The sequence below is a fragment of the Chrysochloris asiatica genome, unplaced genomic scaffold, assembly GCF_000296735.1.
Source record: "Chrysochloris asiatica unplaced genomic scaffold, ChrAsi1.0 scaffold00079, whole genome shotgun sequence".
Taxonomy (NCBI): domain Eukaryota; kingdom Metazoa; phylum Chordata; class Mammalia; order Afrosoricida; family Chrysochloridae; genus Chrysochloris; species Chrysochloris asiatica.
In genome coordinates, this window is record NW_006408597.1 from 12,925,293 (window position 1) to 12,942,878 (window position 17,586).

Genomic DNA, 17,586 nt, shown 5'->3' on the forward strand with positions numbered 1-17,586 from the left:
GGTAACTCGTAATACTGTAGTGAATAATGCTTATCAGGACGGATGATGAGGGTTGGAAATGCAAAGGTAGACGTTTTGGAACAAGGAAGGGAGTGATTAATTCTGCAGGCAAGGAGCAGAGGTATCTGGGACCATCAACGGAGAAGAGCTGAGAGCAGGACCCTACCCAGAGAAACAGAGATGCCTGAGATGGAGACAGAGACGATGACCTGGAGTAATGAAGTGGCTAAGGACTTTGGACCCAGAGAGGGAAAGGGACTGTGGGCCGAAAACTGAGGGGAGGGGGAAGGGGGAGGAGTGCAGGTGGAAGCTTCTAGGATATACCCTTTGGTTGGTTGATGATGCATGGAGGGAATTGGAACCATGGCAATGAGATGATATACGATGGAATGAATGTAAAACTAAAGTTCTCTCATGTAAACTACCATATAATCCACAATAAAACATTTAAAAAGTTTGTGGAATGGAAGAATGCTGAAAGTTTTATTGTCCATCTCGTATGTTATCCATTGGTCCCTTGTGGACTGAGGGCAGAGGAACTATAAAGGTTAGTGAGATCATCCAAGCAGTAAACAAGACCCCAAAGTAAATTTGACTGGACAAAAAGGACTTGGAGAGGTTTGAAAAGAGTGGTAGTTGAGGAAGTGGTTTATTTATGTGGCATCTGTGTTCCTGTCTCACTTTATCTTTCAGGCTGCCCAGAAGGGAAGAAAATGGAGTTTATCACCAGCTTATTGGATGCTCTCACTACTGACATGGTACAGGCCATTAACTCAGCAGCACCCATTGGAGGTGGGAGGTGAGAATGTGAGCAGTACTCCAGCCCAGTAGGGAATGTGGGCCTCTTGACTTTTCAGGGAGTCCTTGTGTAGTGCAAATGGTCAAATCCCTCAGCTTCTAACAGAAAAGTTGGAGGTTTGAGTGCACCCAGAAGAGCCTCAGAAGAAAGGCTTGATGACCTACTTTTAAAAAACCTGCCATTAAAAACCTGATGAACAGCTTCAGAGACACATGGGGTCATCATGAATCAGTCAACAACAACTGGTTTTTTACTTATCAGATGCTGAAGGAAGTGGATGGGAGAATGGGGAGGGATTTGGCAAGGCAAGAGTAGCAACTTGGTCCTTTTTCTGAGACCATGTAGCCATGGCCTTATCCTATCTTCTACCACATGTCTTCCTGCCTCTCTATACTCCCCTCCCTATTCTTTGAAAACCACGTGTCCCTAGTTATTAGATTCTTGATTTACAGGCAGGTCTAGGGTGTGTGATGACTTCAGCTCTTTAATCTCAGAAGGGAATGTCTTGGATCGAGAGTCTTGAATGTCAAGAAGGGATGTTCTAGGTGGCAGGGACAAAGGGGGCAGATACAAGGTACTTAGTGATTTCCTTCCCTTCTGAGAAGGCAGGGGCCATCTGCCTTTTGGACTCCTGAGAATGCCAAGGAGCTTAGGGCACTGTGATCTGACACTTCCACAGCTAAGTCTGACTTCATTCAGGAACTAATATAGCTAATATAGTTAATATAGCTGAGGCAATTGATATAGTAGTGAGACAGTCCTGACATGAATCTGAAATGTATACTCATAAGTTAGGATTAACTAGGTAATTAAGATGACAAGAAAAGGAAAATAAAACCAACATGCACATCAAAAGAGACTCTGAAACTTGTTCTCCAGTGTAGAGATGCTAAAGCAAATAGAAGACTTGAGGAGGCTAAAGAGCTGAACAGAAAATTTCAAAGGGCAGCTTGAGAAGAAAAACTCAAGTATTAAAATGAGATGTGCAAAGACCTGGAGTTAGAAAAGCAAAAGGGAAGAACATGCTCAGTATTTTTCAAGTTGAGGAAACTGAAGAAAAAATCAGTCCTACACTTGCAATATTGAAGGATTCAATAGACAAAATATTGAATGATGCAGAAATTATCAAAAGAAAATGGATGCAATATTCAACCATTTCAAAAATTAGCATATGATCAAGAGCCAGTGATGTTGAAGGATTAAATTGAAGCTGCATGGAGAGCATTGGCAAAGAACAAGGCTTCTGAAATTGATGGAATAAAAATTGAAATCTTTGAACAAACTGATGCAGCACTGTAGCATTCACTCATCTATGCCAATAATTTGAAAGACAGCTACCTGGCCAACTGACTGGAAAAGGTCCATATTTGTGCCCATTCTAAAAAGGAGTGATCCAACAGAATGCAGAAATCACTGGACAATATCATTAATATGGCATACAAGCAAAATTTTGCTAAAGATAATTTAAAAACGACTGCAGCAGTACATTGACAGGGAACTGCCAGAGGCTCAAGCCAAATTCAGATGAGGACGTAAACAAGGGATAGCATTGCTGATGTCAGATGGATCTTGGCTGAAAGCAAAGGATACCAGAAAGATGCTTGTCTGTACTTTAATGACTATGCAAAGGCTTGTGATTGTGGTTGGGTGGATCATGACAAGCTATAGACAATATTGCCGAAAATGTGTGTTCCAGAAGACTTAATTGTTCATGAGGAACCTGTACCTAGATCAAGAGGACGTCATTTGAACAAAACAAGGGGACACTGAATGGTTTAAAATCAGAAAGAGCATACACCAGGGTTGTATTCTTTCATTATATTTATTTGATCTGTATGGTGTTGGAGGAGAATATTGAAAGTGCTACTAAAAGAACCAACAAATCTGTGTTGGATGAAGTGCAGCCAATAATCTGAGAAACTGGATTATATGAAGAAGAACATGGCATCAGGATTGGAGGAAAATATTAATAATCTGTGATATGTAGATGATACAATCTTGCTTGCTGAAAGTGAAGGGGACTTAAATTACTTAGCATTGAAGATCAAAAACCACAGCCTTCAGTATGAGTTGCACCTCAATGTAAAGAAAACTAAAATCTCACAATTTGACCAATAAATTACATCTTGGTAAATGGAGAAGAGATTGAAGTTGTCACAGACTTCTTTTGGTTGGATCCACTTTCAACACTCATGGAAGCAGCAGTCAAGAAATTAAAGGACATATTGTCTTAGGCAAATTTGCCACATAAGACCTCTTTAAAGTGTTCAAGAGCAAATATGTCAATTTGAGGACTAAGGTAGGCCCAACCCAAACCATAGTATTTTCAGTACCTTCATACACATATGAATGTTGGACAATGAATAATGAATAAGGAAGACCATAGAAGAGTTGATGAATTTGAGTTTTAACACTGGAGAAGAATATTAAAAATACAGTTGTTGTGGTTGTTAGGTGTCATCTAGTCGGTACTGACTCATAGCGACCTTATGCACAGCAGAACGAAACACTGCCCGATCCTGGGCCAACCTTACTACTGTTGCCACACTTGAGTCCATCGATGCTGCCACTTGGCCAATCCATTTCATTGGGGGTCTTCCTCTCATTCTCTGTCCCTCCACCTTAACAAACATGATAATCCTTCTCCAGCGACTGGTCCCTCTTGACAATATGTCCAAAGTATGAGAGACCAAGTTTGGCCATCCTGGCCTCCAAAGAGCACTCTGGCTGCACTTCATCCAACACAGATTTGTTGGTTCTTTTAGTAGCACTTTCAATATTCTCCTCCAACACCATAACTCAAAGACATCAATGCTTCCTTACTCACTGTCCAGCTCTCACATGTGTATGAGGTTATTGAAAATATCATGGCTTAGGTCAGGTGCACCATACTCCTCAAGCTGACATCTTTGCTCTTCAACACTTTAAAAAGGTCTTGTGCAGCAGATTTGCCTCATTTGATTTCTTGACTACTGCTTTCATAAGTATTGATAGTTGATCCAAGAAGAATGAAGTCCTTGACAACTTAATTTTTTCTTCATTGATAAGAATGTTGTTTATTGGTCCAGTGGTGAGGATTTTTGTTTTCTTTTCACTGAGATGCAATCTATACTGAAGACCGTGGTCTTTTATCTTAATCTTCATTTGGCCACCACTTGTCTGTTAGTTTGTTGTACTGTGATGGCTTGTGAGTTGCTATGATTCTGGCAGCTATGCAATGGGTATTTTAAATGCCACCAGGTCACTCACAGTGGACAGGTTTCAGATGAGCTTCCAGATGAAGACAGATTAGGAAGGAGAGATGAACTATTTCCAAATATTTAGTCACTGAAACCTTTATGAATAGCAGAGAAATAAACCAAAAAGGAAGGACATGCTCAGCATTTCTCAAGCGGGGGGAACTGAAGAAGAAAAATCAAGCCTCGATTTTCGTTATTGAAGGCTTCTCTGGGCAAATTATTGACTGATGCAGAAAGCATCAAAAGAAGATACAAGGAATACACAGTATCACTGTACCAAAAGGAAATGATTGAAGTTCAACTGTTTCAATAGGTAGCATATGATCAAAAGCTAATGATACTGAAGGAAGAAATCCAAGGTGCATTGAAGGAATTGGCAAAGAACAAGTCACCAGGAATTGATGGAATGCAAATTGAAATCTTTCAAGAAAGTGAGGCGGCACTGGAGGCACTCACTCATCTATGCCAAGAAATTTGGAAGACAACTATGTGGCCAACTGATTGGAAGAGATCCGTATTTGTACCCATTCCAAAGAGAGGTGACCCAACAGAATGCAGAAATCATTGGACAATCTCTTTGATATCCCATGTGAGTAAAGTTTTACTAAAAATAATACAGAAATGGCTACAAGCATACATTGACAGAGAATTTCCAGAGGTTCAAGCTGGATTCAGAAGAGGCCGATGTCCAATGATGTTGGCTGAAAACAGAGAATACCAGATAGATGTGTACCTGTGCTTTATTGACTATGCAAAGGCTTTCGATTGACAAGCTATGTACAACATTGATTGTGAAGTATGAGTATTCCTGAACACTAATTGTGCTCATGAGGAATCTGTACATGGAACAAGAGGCAGTTGTTTCAATAGAACATGGTTTAAAATTAAGAAAAGTGTGCAACAGGGTTGTATTCTTTTTTTTTTTTAAAGGATTTTATTGTGGATTGAGTGAAAGTTTACAGAGAAGATCATCAGTTTTACATTCAACAAATCATATACCTTGTTTCATTACAATGGTTATAGTCTCCTCCATGTACCATCAGTTAACAGGATTTCTCTCTATTCACTTTAGCTTTTTTTTCTTCTTTCAAACACTCAGGCATATATAATAATTTACACCACCAAAGGGCACATTCTGCAAATCTGCCTCCTGGCCACCATCTCTTACTCACTCTATTCCCATGAATCTAGAGTCCTCAGCTGCACCCTCTCTCTCCATGTCACCATCTCTGCCTCCATCTCTGGATTTGCTACTTCTCTGGATAAGGTCTTGCATTCCACTTGTGGTCTTCTCCCTTGATGAAGGGTCACATTCTTTCACCATACATATTCAACACTGGGCTAAGGACTGGTTATTTTGTACAACCAGTGAATATATGAATATCCTGAATATATAAATGTGGATATAGACATATTTCTGTTCTTAAAAAGTGCAACCTAGTTGGGGTGGGGTGGGGTGGGGTGGGGTAGTAGAGGGTAGCCTAACTACAAACTAGCCTGTAGACAATAGTTACAAACTAGGTGGGATTTTGTTGTTGTTAAGTGCTGTTGACACGGTTCCAACTCATAGCGACCCTATACAGCATTTCTGAGGGTTTAAATCTTTGCAGGAGCAGAAAGCCTCATCTTTCTCCCGCAGAGTTGTTGGTGGGCTCAAACTGGACACCTTGAGGTTCACTCCAGGTGGGAATCGAGGAGGGTTATCTAACATGTATGGAGGATTTAGAGAAGGTTTCCTGGAAGAGGTGATATCTGAGCTAAGTTTTGAGGAATAGGTAGAACTTTGACAACCAAAGAAGGGAGAAAGGTGGAAGGAAAGAATATTCCAAGAAAGTGCACATACATAGTTCAGTGTGGCTGGCTGAGGGGATGGATGAGGTGAGGTGAGGAGGAGGAGGTGGGAGTGGTACTAGGAGAGGCAGATAGGTGCCAGATTCCAAAGGGCCTCTGTGTTGCTAAGTAAGATTTCCCCTTATGAAGCCAGAGGGAAAGCTTTGGTTTCCTAGTCCTATTGTGACAGAAGCATAGCAAGTAGGTAACTTCAAATAACAGACATTTATTTTCTCTCTGTTTAGGAGGCTCAAAGCCCAAATCAGGGTTTTAGCAGTGTCAAATCCCTGCTATTGGTAGCCTGAGTGTTCCTTGGTGATCTTCACATGATGACTTTCTTCTCCAGTTGGTGCTTCTTCTATGTCAGATCTTCTCCTTTTATAACTCAGAAGTGATCAAGTTATGAGCACACCCTACCCTGATCTGGCCTCATTGACATAATAAAAAACACTCTATTCCCAAAGGGGCTTACTTCCACAGGTGTAGGTATTAAGATTCAGACACAAAGTTTTTTGCAAGACACAATTCACTTCATAACTGGATGGCATAGTTGTTGTTAAGTGCCATTGAATCAGTTCGACCAATAGAGTTAAGTGCCGTTGAAGCAATTCTGACTCCAAGGAGTGGCTGGTGAGCTTTAACCACTGACCTTGTGGTTCAAGCCAATTTTGCAGTTTAGCGCATTAACCCACAGCGCCACACCAGGATGGCACTGTAGGACACAGGGAGAGACCTGTTCAGGTTCCTTATAGCAGCAGAATTTGTAAAGCAAGCAGTATCCTGCAATAACAGGTCCAGGTCACCAGTTTCCTAGAAGGGCCCAAGTCTGGCCACTTTGGTAGGAATCAGCAGGATCACGTATCCAGGGTGGGGGACCAGGATTCCAAACATAGCTGTCAATAGTTCTGCACACTGAGACTGAGGAAGGCAGCAGTCTCAAAAACCCAATTTTCCATCTCATAAAAGTGAGTACAGTGATTTTCTCAAGTTGTTGTCACCCTTGGAAAGATCCCTAGTGGTGTAATGGGTTAAACTTTGGGCTGCTAATCGAAAAGCAATGCAAACTCCCCAGCTGCTCTGTGGGAGAAAGATGAAGCTATCTGCTCCCATAAAGATTCACAGCCTTGGAATTTTACTCTGTCCCAGGGGCGATCACTTTGAGTCGAAGTTGACCCAGTGGCAGTATGTGTATCACTCTTGGAAGTACTTGCTCTCAGCATCCTATGAGCTCTGAGGTTGGTTTCTGGCCATGACTGTTTCTGCTCGACCTGGGTATGAGAGGTGGGGGGCTCTCTCCAAAAGAAGCACAGCACCAAGTCACCTAAGAAAGATGGAAATAGGGTCTGAGGGGACCCTACACTCAGTATTGGTGTCTCCAAGAGGAAGGGAGAGATGGATTTTGAAAGGGCATGTTCAGTGTTACATTTCCTCATACTATTTATTCCCAGTGGTGCAAACTTCTTGGTACGAACTGAAAGTCCACACAGAGTTCCCTCAAAAAAAAAAAAAAAAAAGCCTGCAAATCTATTATTGAATAATCAGCCACTTCAGACTCTTTGGAGAACAGACCTACTCCAGCACACATGGGTTCACCATGAGTCAGAACTGATACAATAGCAACTGGTTTTTATGCTATTTTTTTTAGAACATGAAAGAAAAACCCTATTGTTTCATGCAAAAAACAGGCATGATATATTTATGTGTATTAGATGAGTGGGGGAAGGAAAAAAGAGACGGCATAGGTTTAAAATCCCTGGTCTGAATGCACCCCCCACCCACAAGTAGTTCCCCAAGGTTGCTAGCTCAGACTACCAGCTGAGATGTCCTAAGGGAGCCTGGTCTGGGCTTATTCATTCTTTCTAAGGGGAAAAAACTTCAAGCTCCACCCTTCTGCTTTCGCTGAACAACAACGCTGGAGCACCATGTGGCCTCAAAACCTCTGACAGTGCAGGAAGAGGACACAGCTCACTGATCTCTAGGTCATTTGGGAGGGGCTGGCAGGGGTTCAGGAACACTGATCTGCCCACTGACAGGGAGATGTCTTGATCTTGAATCAAAGGTTGAAGGATTTTTGTGTATTTACAGAAAATAAAAGTGTTTATAAATGTCTTTATTGCAGTATACCCTTAGGGAAGGACTTTTTTTTTTTTAAAGAACTACTCTTTTTTTTTTAGTCATTCCTAAAATGTGTTTTTAATTTTAAGCTCATTTTAGCTTGACCCTGCTTGGTTTTGATGGAAGGTTTATACTGCATTTGGAAATTGTGTCACTTAGAGTAACTGGTAAAAACCCAGTTGAGTTGACTCCAACTCATGGTGACTCCATATATGTCAGAGTAGAACTGTTTCATATAGTTTTCAGTGACTGAATTTTTTAAAGTGCATTCCCAGACTTTTCTTCCAAGGTGCCTCAGGGTGACCTTGAGCCTCCAACCTTTCAATTAGCAGTTGAGCATGTTAACTGTTCCTACTACTAAGGAACTCTGTTACTAGAGGGTGGTATTTTAATAAAGAGACAGATGAGATGAATCAACAACGTGTTTAGGAGCATGCTGGGTATGGAAAAGAAACATAAAGTGAAAGAGAGAACCAGTTATATAGGGAGGTACCTGACCAGGGCCCATGAGTTACATCAAAGAGCATGGTAGATCTGGCCTGGGGCAACCAGAGCCATGTGATTGGGTGGGCCTGTTAAAGAATGATCCTGATGGCAGTAAGGAAGTCAATTGTAGAGGACACAACAGGAGGTTGGAAGATTATATACAGCATTGTCAGTGTGAGAGGTGATGAGCTACAGATGCCGGGGAAGTGAAGCTTTACTGAGTCGTTAACAGTGAAATCAATAGGATTTGAAGATTTGTTAGATGTAGGGGATGGAAGAGAGGGAAGTGTCTACTCCATTTTTCTGGCCTTATAACCTGATTGGGAGTCTCTGGGAGGTTCAAGCAGCTAAGCACTTGGCTAGTAACAAAACAGTTGACAGTTCAAATTCACCCATCAGCACCTCTGAAAAAAGGGCTTCTGAAAGATCACAGCCTTGCTCACCATATGTAACACAATTCTAGTCTCATACACATGGGGTTGGCATGAATCCGAATCAAGATGGCAGCTGTTTCCTAAGCTTGATTTAGTGACAAAAAGCAGTGCTGTCCAACTAAAAGTAAGTGAAGTAGAAAGGGGTGCCCATGGCAACATCTGTGCATAGATCCATGCAAGGACTGCCTTGCAGAGCTTGCAGGTTGCCAGTCATCCTCAATGAACAATGATGAATGACAAGGCTTCCCCTTTCATCCAGGTACCAGGAGGCAACACTCACCCTAAGATCAGCCCTCCTATAGTATCTGCTTGCATCAATCAGTTTTTTAAGTCCCCAAGGAAACTAGTAGAGCATTATAGAGCAGCAAGAACCTTCTTCTCTCTCCATCATACTTTCAAGGAAGTCAGCTTGGAGCGGAGACCTGCTTTCATTGTGATGGAAGGGGATAGGATGGGCTGAGTGAGCCCCATGGTCCCTTATGTGGTCCCTACCTCCTCTCAGGACAGACAATTGGAATTATGGCCTTATCCTTTCTGCCCAGTGTAGATGCCTCTTGATAGCTTTGCAATGAAGAAACTGGAATATGACTGGCTTGGCACTTCATAGTTTTCCTGCATCACCAACTATAGGGCCTCTGCCGCACAGCTGGTAGGGCCTGGACCCAACTCCAGCTCAGGCTCCGTTGGTCTGCTTGACTTGACTAGTGTATCCAGACCAGCTTGCCTCTGCTCTTAAAGTGCTTGGGACAGCAGAAATGGGTCCAAGATCTTGGCCAGAGCAGGTTTCTTTGTGGTAAATAGGGATGGCTCTCCAGCTGTGCATTGTAGCCAAAGTCTGGTGGGGCTGAGGTTGCAGAAGCCAAAATGAAAGTGCTGGAAGAGAAGGGTGGCACCTGTCACCTCTGAATCTGGAGAAGCCTCAGTGGGGCCAGTCCAGACGGGGCCTGATTCTTAGGGATTCCTCATCCCTAGAGGCAGGAGACACCAAGGCAGCAACCAAGAAAAGCCAGAGGTAGAGCAGACACCAGAATTGTATGGAACCACAGTCTTCCAAAATCTGAAATTTGGTATCATTTGGGTGTATCTTTAAGGGTCCCTGGGCAGCTAAGAGGTTAAGCACTTAACTAATAACCAAAAGGCTGGTGATTCAAATCCACCTTGGAAGAAAGGCCTGGTAATCTTCCCAAAGGCCACGGCCTAGCAAAACCTATGGAGAAGTTCTACTCTATCCATGTGAGGTTGCCATGAGTCTGTTGCCTAATGGCAACTGGTTTAGTTTGAGTTTGGTTTCCACTGAGTCCTTTTAGTAGAAGCAGGGCTTCACCTGTAGGGAGGTCCATAGTGTAGACCAGTGAATGCTGTTATAGTGATCTTAGGAACCATGGTACTCTCTAACTTTGGATCCCCAATCTTTGCCCCATGAGCAGTTTTGCATCTCAGTGATCTTGGTGTATATGTGTACCTGTGATAGAGAAAGGTGGGTGTCTGATGCCAATGTATGTTTTCAACTGGGGGTGCAAATTGCAGATGTTGTTCCAGGATATTTCTAAGAAGTTGCAAGAACTGAAGATATTAATGGGTATGCCTCGGAAACCCTGTACAGGGTTGCTATGGGTCGTAACCGACTCGAAGGCACTTAACAACAGCAACATGCCTGAAGGTTAGGTAAGTGGCAGGGAGTCTAACTATGATAGGAAGCACTCCAGCAAAGATTGCTTGAGAAATTTCTGGCTGACTCTAGGGAGGCCTTCCTGCCTGTTCCTATCCATCAGTCTCTGGGAAAATATCAGTTTCTCCTTAGCCAGTAGAGGCATCCCTGTGTTTTCTTTGTATATGCTCACTGCTAGTCTGGTTTGAGAATACTGTACTAGAGCTTCCAATAGATCCCAGTCTTGACCAGATCTTGTGTCTGAGCCTTGGTCTAGGACCTGAGGCTACTGCCAAGCTAGATACCTGATTTGCATAATTTTTAGTCAGGTATCTTTAGGAACTTTCTTTTTTCTTTTTATGTTCTGATGGGAATATAGAAACTAACCCACAAACTCCTCCCAGTTGCTGTCTTGTCTTCATGCTTAAATATTTTTCTGGGATTATCTCTGGGGTCTCCTTTCCTCTAGAGTAGAAGTTCTTTACCTGAGTCCAAAATAGGAAGATTTCTGTATACATGTGGATTTCTCTAGAGAACTTTATTCTCAGAAGGGTTCACGATCCCTAAAGCTAAGAAAGTTTTGCTTTGAATATGCTTGGAGCTTAGGCTGCCAAAGGTATTCATTCCAAAGCAGAAGCCTAGTCTTGACCAGGGTCACCTATGAAGCCAGTGCTCTATTATTTAAAAGGGTTTTCTTGAGGCCACAGTAGTTCAGAAGAAGAAAGCACTACACTGGCTGGGAGGGGGAATTGATAGGCAGGGCCCTCAGTTTCCATTTGCTCCAGTGCCTGGCTGGACCCCAGGACAGTCAGTTTGGAGGTGCCATAGGGAACCCAAAGGCACTGTTTGGAAAGGACCCAGAGATGTTCTGTGAACATCTCAATGTTGTTAAGTGCTGTCGAGTAGGTTCCAACCCATAACGACCCTATATAGAGTTTTCAGTGAGCTTGAACTGCCAACCTTGCAGTCCAAACCAACTTTGCAGTCCAATGCATTAACCTACAGCACCACACCAGACCTCAACATAGGCCACTTATTCTAGGGGTCAGATTAGGAGGTGGAGGTGTGCAGCTTAGAAGCTAGAAATGGTGGCTGCCTCATGCTAGGGTCCTGATGAGAGTGAGGAGGGAGCAACATAGTCCTCCCACAAGGGCAACAGGGCAGAGACAGTTGGAATAAAGGGAGGGAAAGGAGAGAAGGAGCCAAATGATGACAGGTCTCTGGCATGAAGAAAACTCTCAGGGGTTTTAAAGTAGAGAGAAGAACTGCTTCTTGCTGTGAAATAGCCCAGAGGAAGGTGGGTAGGGCTCTAGCATGGAGCTGCTGAAAGCTGGACAGACAGCAGCAGGAACATGTGTTGAACGGAATGAGCATCCCCTGGCAGGGCGTCTGGGTGGGATGACCTCATCGCTTCCCTCCCACCAACTGAGGCTTTATTATTCCAGGCTCTAGGTAGACATTACTCTATGCTAAGCCTAAAGGTGAAAGGAAGAGCTGCTTTCTTGTGCCTTGAGCTCTTGTGGCCCCCTAGCAGGGAGTGCAGAGAGGGCAGGCTACATCCCCAGCCTTCTGCCTTACAAATGATCTGGTGAGCACAATGGGAAAGGCCTTCCTCAGGACTCTCTTTATTCTTCCTCCACACTGGGCAACCTCCCCACATTGAGGGGAAGGCAAAGGCAGGTAGGGTGCTCCAGGTAGGGGCTGGCCACTCTCTGACTGCACAGCCAACGTTCTGATGGAGCAGCTATCTTCCTGCCCATCTGGTATTTACTGCAGGACAGGCTGTGAGAGTATGAGCTGCAGGTAAAAGAAACTTCTAAAACCAGTTGCCATTGAGTTGACTCCAGCTGGTAGTGACCTCATGAATAGGACTATGCTCTGTAACATTTTTAGTGGCTGAATTTTGGAGGTAGGCGACCAGGCCTTTCTTCCAAGGTGTCTCTAGATGGACACAAACCTCCAAACTCTTGGTTAGCAGCCAGGTGTGTCAAATATTTGCACCACCCAAGGACTATAAGAAAAACCTAACAACTCCCCCAAACCCACTGCCATCAATTCCAACTCACAGTGGTCATACAGAGAACAGAGTAAAGCTGCTTCCTAGGTTTTCTGAGATTAAATCTTTACAAAAGCAGATAGCCTCATTTTCTCCTGAGGAGTAGCTGGTAGGTTTGAACTGCCAACCTTGTGGTTAACAGCCCACTGCCTAACCCACAGCACCACCAGGTTTTCTACCAGGAGAAAGATTAAAAACACGAAATACCATGTAGAGAAAAATTGAGCTCCGTATTGGAAAATGCCATGCCTATTTCAGAGAGCTCTAAACCCTATCTCCATGCCAGATGAAACAGATTCCCAAAATGCCAGAGATAGAAAGTAGACCCTACAGTTCCTCCCTCATGCCTTCCCCCAGGTCCTTCCTGGGTTAAACCTATAAGGATGGGGTCCTATTGGCAGATCCATAAATTAATTACACCCCCCTTGGAATCAGTTCAGCGTGGAAACGGGGACATGCCTGAGGCTGAAATCCACATAATTGGGATGTCTTCTCCCTAAACTTTGAGGTTGCTGGGATTTCTGGGATGAAAAAGAGGAGTCTGCTGGCTCCTTCACAGGGGGTAGTGTCAGAGTTGGTAGCTTCTCTGCTAGCTAACTCAGCACTCAGCAAACATCAGAAAAAAGAGGGTGACATTGGCAAGTGCCAAGCTAAGGCTTCGGAATATGCTGATAGGCCCTGAACTCCTGGTCAGGGGCCCCTTTGTTGTATTTAACCCTTCCTTTTCCCAACTCCTGCTTCTGTCTGTGGTAGTCCACATATATACTATATCTCAGTGCCCTGCAGACTTGTCATTTGAATGTATGGAACTCCCAATCTCAACCAGTTCCCCTTCCCAAGGGAAACTTGCCTGGGAACTTCAACTCAAGTACCTCAACCACATTCACTGAATGCTAAACCCTGGAGTTCTGGGTTCATGAGACTCCTTCTGGTTGAGGCCCTAGTCAACCCTCTGGAATAGAGCCATCACTGGCTTTTAAGTTTTTAACATTAGTTATTCCCCTTTGGGGACAAGGTGGGGCATAAATAAGTCAATATAATGGGTAGTCAGGCCATGTGTACACATGTGAACATTGATCTTGGAATTTTCCAGTCACCACATACACGTAGTTGTGGTAAACACAGTCACTGCTATGCAGCTCACTGAGAAGTTTTCCTGGGTACTTGAGTCCAATGGTTCTTAGCAGAATCACCCCAGCCCTCCTGACTCACCTTATAGGTCTCGGACTTGCTATTTTTTGAACATCTGCTCTTTCCCATCCCAATGATCTCTCAATTTCTACTACATTTGGTATCCAACAGTGATCGACTGTGGTCACTTAATAGTTTATATTTAGTTGTAACTGCCGGTTTTTACATGGAGACAGTGAACATCTTGAGGTCAGAGACTAACTCCTCCTACTTTGGGAGCCCTTCCAGGACCTGGAATGGCACTATGTGTAGTGGATATGGGAAAGGGCTTCTATATGTTTTCCTACAATACTCTGTGGAGTTCTAGTGTAGCACCATAGGATAAGCACTCGACCTCAAGGTTGATTTGAACTGCAAAGGTGGTGGTTCAAACTTATCAGCTGCTCCTTGCAAATCCTATACAGGATCCCTGTGAGTCGGAGCCAACTCAATGGCAATTAACAACAACAATATATTGTGATGTGGCCCTGTGGGATAAAGTGCTGGACCACCAGGTCAGTTTGAACCACAAGGTTGGTGGTTCAAACTCACAGCCACTCCTTGGAAACCCTATACATGATGGCTATAAGTCAGAACCAACTTGATGGCACTTAGCAACAACAACAACAATATAGCTTAAGCACCCATCTTGTACAAATATCCCTGGCTATGGTTGAGGGTGAGGCAGTTTCATGTAATAAAGGACCACCCACTTCCAGACTCTCAAGAGATGCATTGTTGTTGTTGTTAGGTGCCATTGAGTTGGCACCAACTCATAGTGACCCTGTGCACAACAGAACGAAACACTGCCTGATCCTGGGCCAACCTTACAATTGTTGCCATACTTGAGCCCATTGATGCTGCCACTTTGCCAATCCATCTCGGTGAATGCATTGATACAGTCTTAAAGCTCTGGACTCTTGGTGTGGCACTGTAGGATCAGCATTAGACTGCTAACCATAAAGTCAGTGGTTCAAACCCACCAGCTACTCCTTGGAAATGATATATATAAGTTGGAACCGAGTTGGTGACACTTAACAACAGCAACAACAAAACTCAGGTTGGAGAGAGTGGTTTGATTCTGCTGTCACAGGTCCAGGAGGCCTTGCTATCTAACTATTTTGGGGGAGAGTTGTGGCGGGCTGATACTACCTGCAATATCCTAAGCAGTGTTCTTTGGGGTGGGGTGTCTGTCTGTGACCCAGGTTCACTGAACCAGACCCCAGCCACACGCTGGAGGAGCGTGTGGTGCACTGGTACTTCAGCCAGTTGGACAGCAACAACAGCAACGACATCAACAAGCGGGAGATGAAGCCCTTCAAGCGCTATGTGAAAAAGAAAGCCAAGCCCAAGAAATGTGCCAGACGTTTCAGTGACTACTGTGACCTAAACAAAGACAAGGTCATCTCTTTGCCTGAGCTGAAGGGCTGCCTGGGTGTTAGCAAGGAAGGTAAGTACTCTCTCCTGTACTCCTGACCCCATCCAGGCACAGGCTCCCCTAATAAATTAAATTCTAGGTTCTCATTTCTTCAACTATTTCCTGGAGGTGTACAACACTTTATGCTAGATGTCTGATGCTAGGTGGAATTGATTGGTAAGGTCCCTATCCATACAGTCTACTGTTAAACAAGTAATTACATTCACTGTGATAAGTGTTATTAGGATGCATTAGAATAGGACAGTATGCTGTAACAAACTGACTCACATACACAATGACTCAGCACAGTGGACCTTTTTTTCAGTCTTGTCTATATTATAGCTATGTATGGTTCTAGGTTGTGGTATGTGTGTGGAGAGGAAGGACAGTTAGGCTGGGATCCAGGCTGACAGTAACTCTGACATCTTTATCATGTAGCTTCCAAAGCTGCCTTAGGGAATATCTTCATTTTCTCAGTCAGCCAGAAGGAGTAAAGCATGGGAAATTGCATGTGGGGAAGTTTCCTGGGTCAGTCTTGGAAGTGATGCACCTTACCTCTTATATTTCCTTTCTTGGGCTTTGGTCACTAGACCACACCCAATAGTAAAGAAGGCTAGGAGCCCAGGAAGAGAGAACATGGAGTTTGGTGACTTCCTAAAAATTTCTGCAACAGTAGAACAAATACAGAGTATTGTAGACAACTTGTTGTTATTAATTGTCATTGAGTTGGTTCCGACTCATAGTGACCCTTAATAGTTTATCTTTTCAGAAACAATCAGCCTCATCTGTCTCTTGTGAAGTGTCTGGTGGGCTTAAACCACGGAACTTGTGGTTTGCAGTCTAGAGCTTATCTTATGGAGCCACCACGCTCTCCAGTTGGTTCCAACTCATAGTGGCCTTGTATAGGGTTTCCAAGGAGGGGCTGGTGGGTTTGAATAGCTGACTTTGTAGTTAACAGACCAGTGCTTATCCTACAAACCACCTGTAGAAACTCTTAAATCAGCTAAGGAAGCAGGTGGTCTTGGAAAGCTTTGTGAAGGAACTGATGTCTAAACCAGAGACCAGCAAACTATAGCCCAAGGACCCAATCCAGTAATTGGACTGTTTTTGTATAGCCTATGAACTAAGTACAGTTTTTGCATTTTTTAAATTAAAAGAAGAAGAATCTGCAACAGAGACTGTATATGCCTTACAAAGTCTAAACTATTTGCTATCTAGTCATTTATAGAAAAATTGTGTCAATACTTCGAGTTGGCCAAGCAGAGAGATGAGAGGAAAAAAGAGGGCTCTAAGTTGAGGCAAATGAGATGTGTAGATCTAGATGTGAAGAAATAAATTTTTAGAAGAACTTGAGAGATGTAAATATGACTGAATGCATTTATAGAGGAGGAAGAGAGGAGGAAGCAAGAGACAAGATGAAATTAGAAGACCTTTTATTTTGTGTGGAAAAGTTTAGACTTTCTAAGGGCAGTGGAAAGTGTTTAGGGATTCAACCAGAGCAATGATAGGATTGTTGCTGTTGTTAGGTGCCACCGAGTCAGTACTAACCCATAGCAACCTTATGCACATCAGAATGAAACACTGCCCGGTCCTGGGTCAACTTCACTACTGTTGTCATGCTTGAGTCCATCAATGCTGCCACTTGGCCAATCCATCTTGTTGGGGGTCTTCCTCTTTTTCTCTGACCTTCCACTTTCCAAGCATGATATCCTTCTCCAATGACTGGTCCCTCCTGATGATATGTCCAAAGTATGAGACGAAGTTTGGCCATCTTGACCTCCAAGGAGCTCTGTGGCTGCACTTCTTCCAAAATGGATCTATTGGTTCTTTAGGCATCTCATGGCACTTTCAATATTCTCCTCCAACATCATAACTCAAAAACATCAATTCTTCTACGGTCTTCCTTATTCACTGTCCAGCTTTTGCATGCATATGAGGTTATTGAAAATACCATGGTTTGGGTCAGGTGCACCTTAGTCCTCCAGCTGACACCTTTGCTCTTCAACGCTTTAAAAAGGTCTTGTGCAGATTTGCCTAATGCAATAAGCCATTTGATTTCTTCACTGCTGCTTCCGTGAGTGTTGATAGTTGATCCAAGAAGAATGAAGTCCTTGACAACTTCAATCTTTTCTCCATCGATAAGAATGTTGTTTATTGGTCCAGTGGTGAGGATTTTTGTTTTCTTGACATTGAAATGTAATCCATACCAAAGGCTGTGTTCTTTGATCTTCATCAATAAATGTTTTAAGTCTTCTTAACTTTCAGCAAGCAAGGTTGTATCATGTGCATATTGCAGGTTGTTAATGAGTCTTCTTCCAACCCTGATGCCATGTTTTTCTTCATATAACCCAGCTTCTCAGATTATTTGCTCAGCATACAGGTTGAATAAGTA

General features: G+C 43.3%; 1 protein-coding gene across 2 annotated transcripts in view; it reads left to right on the top strand.

Annotated features, from left to right (window-relative positions):
* Positions 1–17,586, top strand: part of SMOC1 (SPARC related modular calcium binding 1) — a 314,710-nt gene that overhangs the window by 290,354 nt on the left and 6,770 nt on the right. For both annotated transcript variants that reach the window (XM_006865589.1, XM_006865590.1), the window contains exons 10-11: positions 694–799; positions 14,983–15,227. In XM_006865589.1, coding sequence (XP_006865651.1) covers positions 694–799; positions 14,983–15,227 — 351 coding nt within the window. The remainder of the gene's footprint in view (positions 1–693; positions 800–14,982; positions 15,228–17,586) is intronic.